The sequence below is a fragment of the Chinchilla lanigera genome, unplaced genomic scaffold (assembly GCF_000276665.1).
Source record: "Chinchilla lanigera isolate Chin_1 unplaced genomic scaffold, ChiLan1.0 scaffold00031, whole genome shotgun sequence".
Classification (NCBI taxonomy): domain Eukaryota; kingdom Metazoa; phylum Chordata; class Mammalia; order Rodentia; family Chinchillidae; genus Chinchilla; species Chinchilla lanigera.
The window spans coordinates 8,906,050-8,916,189 of record NW_004955432.1 but is presented as its reverse complement, the minus strand read 5'-3'; the positions used below and the strand labels follow the sequence as shown (position 1 = coordinate 8,916,189).

At 37.3% G+C, this 10,140-nt stretch overlaps 1 protein-coding gene across 3 annotated transcripts; it reads left to right on the top strand.

The window, feature by feature from the left end:
* The first annotated feature begins 1,834 nt into the window (after positions 1-1,834).
* Mterf1 (mitochondrial transcription termination factor 1) lies at positions 1,835-9,637 on the top strand. Of its 3 annotated transcripts, none has more exons than XM_005387997.2 (2): positions 1,835-1,923; positions 6,274-9,637. In XM_005387997.2, the coding sequence occupies exon 2, from the start codon at positions 6,305-6,307 to the stop codon at positions 7,457-7,459; it is 1,155 nt and encodes a 384-aa protein (XP_005388054.1). In that variant the 5' UTR covers positions 1,835-1,923; positions 6,274-6,304; the 3' UTR covers positions 7,460-9,637. The 3 variants fall into 3 exon arrangements, with proteins under 3 accessions (XP_005388054.1, XP_013371539.1, XP_005388055.1); XM_013516085.1 differs by having other exon boundaries at positions 1,885-1,919; XM_005387998.2 differs by lacking the exon at positions 1,835-1,923 and adding an exon at positions 2,153-2,505.
* Positions 9,638-10,140: the final 503 nt, after the last annotated feature.

The following is a 10,140-nucleotide window of genomic DNA, read 5'->3' as shown; positions in this document are numbered from 1 at the left end:
TCACTGACTGAAGCTTCTTTTATTCGTAGCTACATACGGTGCTCACAGATTGCCCAGTAAACAGTGTTGAATGAATAAATAGAAAAATGGAAAAATGATTAGAAGATCCAAGATTCTGCTTCTAATTTTGGCTCTTCAGCTGTTATAGTGAAGATACTTTTGCTTTTTAAAATTTCCTTTCTTCTCTGGGTGTGGTGGTGCACGCCTGTAATCCCAGCACTTGAGAGGCTGAGGCAGGAGGATTGTTGTGAGTTCGAGGCCAGCCTGGGCTACAAAGTGAGTTCAAGGCCAGCCTGAACTGCATAATGAGAACCTGTCTCAAAAAAAAAAAAAAAAAAAGACAAAATTCCTTTCCTTCACTGTAGTAATTGTAACCCACACTTCCTGTGAGGAATGATCTCTTCCCCATGACAATGTTTTTCCATATTATATCCACAGGAAGTGGAATCACAAGAAATTCAGGCCAGAATTCAGGGCTTGGAGCACTATGACAATGTTCCAGAAGGCGATGACAGGACTGTATTTGAATAAATATAGATTTTTGTATATGGAAAAAAAAAGCGTCTGAAAATAAGCCCTATTGTATCTTTTTTCTTTTTTCTTTTCCCAAGTGCATCTTTTGGAGCAAAAATTAATTTGAGACCCAGTCTGATTTTTAGGGAAATACGGTAGTGTGGGAATAATGGCCACATATTCTGACTTCTTAGATTCCAGTGCTAGTTCTATTACTTACTACCTATGTGAATATAGGCAGTCACTGTCTTTACTTCAGGTTCTTTATTTGTAAAATGGAGATAATATTACATTTTAGAACTAAATGAGTTGATACTGGCAAAGTGGTAAGAATAGTGCCTGCTTTCAAATATTATTCAACCACACTTTCTTTTTCTTTAATAAACCAATTTATTAGGGCCTTGGATCAGCTCTGGGGAGGGGAGAAGGATATAGAGGAGCAAATATTCATTTGACTACTGCAAATAAAGTCCAGGAGAGCAGGAGATCTGCCTTATTTTTCAAACACTGTATACGTATCCACAAACTTGAAAACAGGGCTTAGAATGTGTAGGCAGTCAATATTCATTGATTGAATGAAAAAAATACAGGCAAGGTATATATAGATTCTACTGTAGCACATCATAAGGCACAAGATAGTATCCTTACTCTTATTATAATCAGTGACACTTCAAAAAGCATTGCAGAAATATTCTCTCTCTCATCCTCCCACTAGGCACCACCAGAGCTCAGAGCCCTTCTTAAAGCCCGAAATTTCATACCTCCTGAAAACGATGTTATTGTTTTACATTCTAAATGTAAAACAGTTTGGTTCCTCCCATGCAGAAATAAATGTTAGAAATGCACATCAAGAAACCATTTCAGATTTTTCAGGTGTGTGTTTTACCTGGAGGAACTGGAGTATGCAGTTTCACTTGCTAGATAAACGGATGATTAGTTATTTAAATTCCCAAAGAACCATCTTTGTCTTTACAAACCAACAAAAGACAAAGTCAATTTAAAATGAAGTGACAACAGCAAATCATTAGGCGTAATCTGAGCGGAAGAATGCGGACAAACCGAATTGGTTTATTAATAGTCATTGGCCACTTGCCAAGGTAACGCGGAAACGCCAGATTGGCCTCGCTCTCCCAGAACCGCCTCGCTCTCCCAGAACCGCCTCGCTCTCCCAGAACCTGGTCTCTAAACCCCACCCAGTCTTTTGCGTCCCTGCACTCAAAGCGGTCTCTTGCCGCCCTCTGCTGGCCCTCCAGCGCCTTGCGACTGACGACCAAGGCATGGCTGCCTGGGTCGCCGAGTTGATGGCGTCACCACAAGCGTCGCCAGAGGCCGGAAGTTACTTGTCTTCACTTCCGCTCCTCGATCTCAGGATACCGGAGGCGGAAGTGGGAGGCGTCTCTGAGAGCGGAGGTATAGTGTGTGCTCAGGGTGAAGTTGGGGTTTGGTGTCCCTGTGCTGTTTTATTTGTTTCAAAGCTGGTCGGGATGTTTGAGCTAGACAGCGTAGCCTCTTACAGAACTGCGGTTTGGGGAAGAACAGGGAGGGAAGAACTTATGATGTGGAATTACTGTGGCTTTGATTTTGCGAAGACCTACATGATTCAAATCCTCCACGCGGCAGCTAAGATAAAAGTTAGTTCGGCAGTGTTTCAGATTTTGTAATTTTAGGGGTAATTTCTAACTCTTAAATTGTCCTGGAGGATTAAATAAGACAGTGTGTATGAAGCACTTAATTCTCATATTCGTGGTTCCATTTTTCACATCGTAGCAGGCATTTTTTTGCTATTTTTTTCCAGTACGACTGACAAATGTATAGTTTGTAAGAGATAATGCATCTCACGAAAATATTATGCAGTGTTAGCTAGAGTCGATCCTTTCATTCCCCGTTAGGAATTCCTGATAATATTTTGCCTTTTCTATGATGGGAGTTGTTTAGAAACAGCTATTTTTCAGCTTTTCTGGAGGGATGAAAAGTCCTCTTAAGAGAAATAAGGTGAGAAATCCATTGCTGTAAAAGTCCCCATTCTTATTTAGCTGGCTGTGTTGAAAGAATACCCGCTGAAATATACTACCCAAAAGCCAGTGATTAATCATTCCGTTAAAAGTCCTTTAAAAAGAAAGTTGTGGCGCAGAGGAAAACATAAATACACTTTTATTCCTTAGATTTAACAGGTTACAAGTGCAGAGATTTTCAGTGTGTTAAATTTGAATATTAATCCTTAAGGTAATGGCTTTAGCATGTAGTGTTATCATGGGCATCCTCTTTCATAACAAATTATATTTGACCATTTATTTCCTTTGGATAATTTCCAGTAAGTGGAAAGACTGGGTTAAATGATAATGAACATTTAAAATTGTGATGGGGCACCTTTCACTAATAGTATTTGAGAGGTTTCTCATATGTTTACCGTCAATATTGTTAGTGTTGGTAAATCTAAATTTACCAAGATTTAGATTTAGATTTAGCTGATTTAGCTAAAGATTTAGCTGAGATTTAGATTTAGATTTAGCTGAGATTGCGCTGCCATTTTGGGGGTCAGTTTTTCATTTTAGTATTATCAAGATCAAATTTTAGTTGCCAGTTCTAAGTCTATTTCAGTTCTCTTTTTTTCTGATAAATAATACTTAGGTTTAGATTCCTTAGGGTGTATATAAGTTTTATAAAAACTGATTGACTCCACTACGTATTTTAAATTAAAGATTTGAGGAAAGATGGTATTTATGTGAGACCTTGTTCCCTGATGGCATCAGGAAGATGGGCTCTTCTAAAGGAGAAGAAGCTTAAGCAAAGACCAGGAGGTTGGAATGGGAAAGAATATTTAGGATCAGAAGTTTGAGGGCTATGCTGCTAGGGAGAAGGATGATCAAGGAAAAGGGTCTGCTGGGAAATGGTTAGAACCAAGTGATGAGGGCTTTAAATGCCAGTCTGAAGGTTCTGATTTCTATTTTCTTGGAGCTACAGGAAGACATTAATCAGTAAATGAGGGACATACTCATATCTTTGTTTTATAAGTACCAGGATGGTGGCAATTTTCTGGTGTTATGTAGGCAGTGTAGGCAGATGGTACAGACTGGTTAAGAGAATGTGAAGAATTGCAATAATTTGAGATTAACAAAGAGTGGAGAGATGCTGAAGAAGTTGAATTTACATGATATGATAAATGGGGACTTGAGGAAGAGGAAGGCAAAATTCACTTCGGTTTTCTATTATGAGTGATTTTTTAGTATGGTGATATTAATCAGGAAGGCTAGTTAAGGCTCTATGAAATATTCTCAAGTTACAGTTTTCGCATGTTAATTTAAGTGGAAGATATTTGTGTACGTTACACACAAAGACAAAATCTACTTGTGATTCAGGAGAAACCTTTATAGATTTATTATTCTTGTTAAGAATCTTGGCATATATTTTCACTTTTTTTTTTTTTTGGTACCGAGAATCAAACTCAGGACTTTGTGCTTGTCAGACAAGTGTGTACCACTGAGCTATATCCCTGCCCTATTTTCACTTATTTTTGAATTACCATTGGTAAACTGTCTGATGCTCTGTAGTTTGTTCAGTTAATAATCTCAAGATAGTACGTTGTCTAGAATAGCAGTACTTCAAACTTGTTTACATTATTTTCAAACATGTTATCAATGCATATTCAATATATGTGTATTTAGTGATTAGTTATATACATGTCTTATGGCATGATTATGTTGTGTACATTACAAAACATGTAAAAAGTAGAATTTTTCAGACTAAGACAAAAATGGAGTTTTACAATTTTTTTCCTACATCCTATTAGATTGTCTTTCACACCTCTTTAGAAAAGTACTGGTTGGATCCTCAGCTGACATAAAGTTCTGTCGCATTTTCCAGTAGAGGTCATGCTTGAGCCTGAAAAGGGGAACACGTGCTATACAAAGTAGAGCCTTCATTAGTTAGAGGAAGATCTTGTTTTTAATTTCTAAATTCATGCAATTTTGGAATAGTGTGTGATACTAGGGAAAAGTGAAGAAGAGGGAGCTCAGTAGAATGTGGATCAATCTAAAATGTGCTTTTGTTTTTGATATTTGTTTGCTTTGTGAATGCTTTGCGTTTGAATTGAATGTTACTTGGTTGTGTAGTTTGGAAAACTTTCCCCAATTGTTTGAAACTTTGTAGTCTCTGTGAGCCACAGGAATGTTCCCACATGTGGGCACAATCCAAATTTTTGTTAAAATTGTAGTAATCAAGAGGACAGACGCAAAAGAGGCTTTCTTTGAAATTGATCTTGAAAGCAGTATCTTCAGCCCTAGAATGTTAGTGGTGGGTTTGAACCATCCATTTCTATTTTCTATTTTATGCTTAAAGAGAGGGGTATAAGGGATATGTCTTCCTTTAAGAGCCCGTTTTAAGCAATTAGAAATCAGGAAGCAAATTTGTCACAGCTGTGTATTCTAACAAAGAGAAAGTAGTCTTCTTTTTTTAAGCCACATGTTATATGATTCAGACCATAATTGGTTTAGGAACAAATGAATTACCTAATAGACTGACTCATGGAAGAACACTTTTTTATTGCTTTTCTCATAAAATAAATGGAGTTGCTCATTTCAGTGGTGACTTGTGAGTATAATTATATAAGATCATGTGTTTTATGCCTCATTTCTAAATGATCAGGAAAATGAGTTCTTAAAATTTTAGTTACTGCCAGAAGCTGGAATTGTGTCATGGTACGGGTGCAGGGATCATTGAATTAGTCTTGTCTAATATGGTGTTGGGGTAGAGGAGAAGGGTAGAAGTAAAATTTTTATGTTTATGTAACTCTGGGTGTAGTGGCACTTACCTGTAGTCCCAGCTACTCAGAAGGCTGAGGCAAGAGGATCACTGGCACATAGGAGGTCGAGCCACTCTGTGTAATGTAGTTCCTGTCATGGATTGTGTAAATTAAATATCCCAACTAAATCTTTTGCCTTCCCTTCACTCCCTTCCCCTCTCCTCCCCTCCCCTCTTCTCTATTCTCCCCACCCGTCTCCAGCTCACCCTTCCCCTCCCCTTCCCACCCTTGTGCTGGGATCACATATGCTAATCATGTGCTCTACCACCAAGCTACATCCCCAGACTCCCAACTAGATCATTTTGAAGATGAAAATTTCTTTGGAATTACTGCATTATAATCAAGGAGACAGTAGGATAAATTGAGTAATATGAGGGTTGGAATCAGGAACTGTTGACTAGAGGTCTGTGTAACATAAGAATTAAGGCTGTAATGCTAGCATGGGTTTAAAAGGTACAATAAATTTAGGAAAAGATACTTAAGATGGAAATCAGATAGTCTGATGTGCTGTTTTTCAGTGCTAGATTTAGAGTTTGAAAACAGGAGGCTAGAGGCAAAGAAGTCTGCTGTCTGTGGGCAGGGCAAGGTCAAACATCTGGGAAGTTGGGAGACAAGGCAGAAATGAAGGTATGACTTACTGAGAATAAGCCGAAGGTTTGGAAGCCAGGAGGGAACAGCAGGAATAGAGAGGGCCAACTGATTTGGGGTGCCCAAGGCAGGCAAGGTCAATTAAAAAGAAAGAAAGAAAAGTCTGAATAATTCTTTGACAGTGATGGTGCTATCCTGCATTTGTTATTTTAAAAGCGGAAGGAGCCCTGGGTCTCCAGGTAGCCAACAGCAACAGTGAGCTTCTGTTGAGGAATAGTTGTTTTCTTATAGAAACGACTGGGGTGCTTATTGAATCAGAATGTGGTCATTTAATTATTTAACACAGGCACTTATATGTGTGTTGTTTCATGCAGCATTCTGAAAGATCTGGGCTGCCTGACCGTTATGGCATCAAGAAACCTCTGGCATATGAGAAGTAACTTGCTTTTGGGTTCAAGATATTGGACGATCCAATATTCAACAGAAATCCTCTTCAGATCCATTTCATTTAGGCTTTTTGGTGTGAAACATGATAATGCAGACAGTGAGCCTTCGGAGAATAAAGACCTGCTGAACAACTTACTTACTATGGGAGTTGATATTGATATGGCTAAGAAACGACAGCCTGGAGTGTTTAATAGGATGTTCACTAATGAACAGGACCTGCAGATTTTCCTTCAGTCCAAAGGAGCTAGCAAAGAAGTGATTGCTAGTATCATATCAAGATATCCACGAGCCATAACACGGACTACTGAAAGTCTTTCAAAACGGTGGGATCTATGGAGAAAGATTATCACATCAGACCTTGAAATTGTAAATATTCTGGAACGTTCTCCTGAATCCTTTTTTCGGTCCAGCAACAATGAAGACCTGGAGAAAAATATAAATTTCCTCTGTTCAGTTGGATTGACCCATGAATGCCTTTGTCGATTACTGACCAATGCCCCTCGTACCTTCTCCAATAGTCTTGATCTGAATAAGCACATGGTTGAATTTTTGCACGAAGTCTGTTTGTCTTTGGGTTATAATGACCCCACAGATTTTGTCAGAAAGATTATTTTCAAAAACCCTTTCATCTTAATTCAGAGCACCAAGCGAGTGAAAGCTAACATTGAATTTTTACAGTCAACTTTCACCTTGAACAAGGATGAACTACTGGTTCTGATACGTGGTTCAGGAGCTGGAATCCTAGACCTTTCCAATGACTGTGTCAAAAGAAACTACACAAATATCAAAGAGAAGCTTTTTTCTTTTGGGTGTACTGAAGAAGAGGTACACAAGTTTGTCTTAAGCTATCCAGACATGATCTTCTTGGCAGAGAAAAAGTTTAATGATAAAATAGATTACCTCATAACAGAAAAAATTAGTATTTCACAAATAATTGAAAGTCCTCGGGTTCTAGATTCGAGCCTAAATACTTTAAAAAGTCGAACCAAAGAATTGGTACATGCTGGCTATAACTTGAATACATCAAACATCACTATTCTGTCTTGGAGTCAAAAAAGGTATCAAGCTAAACTGAAAAAGATAAGAAAACAGCACTTGGGCCTTAAGTCTTAAAACATGGTGATGCTTATTTTTGATTTTGGACTGTCAAAGGAGAATTTTGATTTCTTTGCCACAGATACATGTATACTGATTTTTTGGATATTTTGGCCTAAAAGTTTGTAAAACCTCATGATTAGTGTCTTCCAGTTACTTCTCCCAGCTACTACTCTGTCAGTTTGAAGTAATGCAAAATTGTGTGTAGGCTGTGGTGCTGTACACTATGGGAGTTCTTTAGTGCTATGCAGACAGTGTGATGGTACAAAAACAGCTCTTGTGGTTTCTATTCGATTTAAAAATTGACAGATTTGGGCTGGATATATAGCTTAGTAGTGACAGCACTTGCCTAGTGTGTGCATGGCCCTGAATTCGATCCCCAGCACAGTCAAAATAAAGACAGAAGACAGAAAACAAATGGACAGGTTCATTTGGGTAATGAATTCTGTTTCCTGCCATGGTGTTGAATGCCAGGTCATTTTATTATTCCGTGTCAAATTAGGGTTCATCCTGAAAATAGAATGCCAGTAAGAATAATAAAATTCTGACAGAAAGGAGGAATTTTTTCATTCCAAGTTCCATGTTCTCCATGTAAACCCATTACTGTGCTGTTATACCCTTCTTGCTCAAAAAACAACCCCATAATTTACAAAAGGTGTGTTCATATTTCTTTGAAGACAAGGCCACCTGTGGTGGGTATTAGAATGGGCACCTAAAGACGTTACTGTCTGGTTCCCAGAAGCTGTGAATATGTCATGTTACATTGCAGTGGACTTTACAGAAGTGATTAAGTTAAGATGTGATTAAGTGAAGACTCTTGAGATGGGAAAATTATCCTAAATTACTTGGGTGGGCCCAGTATAATCATAGGATCCTTAAAAGTGAGGAGGGAGCCAAAAGAGGAGGCCATAGGGGTGTTATATATGAATGACTTGGCCACTTCTGGCTGTGAAGGACAGAGGGGCCATGAAGCAAGGAATGTGGGTGGCTTACAAAAGGCAAGGAACAGGAGTCCTCTAAGCCCTCCCAAAATGAGTGCAGCCTCGCTGGCACCTTGATGTTAGCCCAGTGAGACCAATATCAAGCTTCTGATCTATAGAACCATAAGAATAAATGTGTGTTATTTTAAACCACTGAGTTTGTGATAACCTGTGATATGAAATAGATTGGTATAGCAACTGAGTAGATGATTTGTCTCATTCCAGGTGAAGAAATCACAAAGTACAGTCCTCATTGCATCATTTCTCTATTTCTGTATTTTTATATTCAGTTTCTTATATAAGTAATTACATTTTTAAAAGAAATTACCTATTTTAAAGAATTGGAGTTGCTAACAAGTTAATATTTATGAAGTCCTCTAAAGATGAATAAAAAAATAAGTATAAATACTATCATTAAAAAAAGCAATTTTTTGCCTAATGGGTATAGCTTAAGAAATACTGGTCATTTCCATGTATTTATATTTTGCTGGTGTTTCATCTAAGTAAGAAGTGAGGAATTTTAGAGACATTGAATTGAATGAGAAGATCATGGCTATATCATATATCGGTTTGTATCATCTATAGAAACAAATTGTTTTTTATAAGGGTATTTATATATGTTCAGTGATAGTCATAATTACTTGCAGTGAACTATTTGATAGCAAGGATGGCATACTTTAGAAAATGTGGGCTTTATAGAAACATTTTCTAGAGTGCAATAGCTGGGCACCATTTCTGATTAATTGTATTTTGTGTAACTATTTTAAATTCATTGAATTGTTTTCAATGGTATTTTATTAATGGTAGCTTAAGAAAACATACAGAAATGTTTTAAAAAACAGTTTTGTGGGTGTATAGTTCATATACTATACAATTCACTCAAAGTATACAATTGAATATTTTTTAAAACATATGGTATGCAACCATTGCCTTGCAACCCTAAGCAAAAACTAATCTTTCTGCCTCTAAATTTTATCATTCTGTGTATTTCATATAAATGATCTAATACAATGCTGTATGTGGTTTTTTGATTGACTTCTTTCATTTAGCATAATGTTTTCAAGGTTTATCCATGTATCACATACCAGCATTCCTTTTTATTGTTAAATAATATTCCATTGTATGGATAAGTAGGGTTATTGGGAATATATTTTATTGTACACAAAGCATTAATTCCCTAAACCTTTTTAATTATATGGAAAAACTTTCCAAGATACTGCTTTGGATTCTGAAATGTTAATGGAACTTGATGGGGGTGGGCGGGGGAGACAAAAGTTTATTGGCATCAGCAGATCATGAGAATTTTCCCTGGACTGACATAAAGGACATAGCAGTCATAGTTGTATGTGCCCAAAGAGAATGCAGGAAGGACAGAAGTACAATACACCACTTGATCATTGGGGAGTAGAATGTGGAACAGATCTAACAGGAGAAATGAGTGGATAATGTTTGTCAAGCAAGATTAACATGACATCCTTTCAGATTTCTATCTGAGGGAGAGTCAGTTTTTAAAAGATTGAATTCTAAAAATTTTAAATAACTTTGTGTCATAAGTGAAAGGAAGATCCATGTTTTCAGTGGGGGGAGGGATAAAGGAAAATAAAAACGTGAAAAACTTGATAATCTGCCAGACATAATCAACATTTTGGTAACTTCTTATTGTTTTTCTATGCGTAATATATCCATTCAGGGATATAATATGAGTAGGTATGTTACATA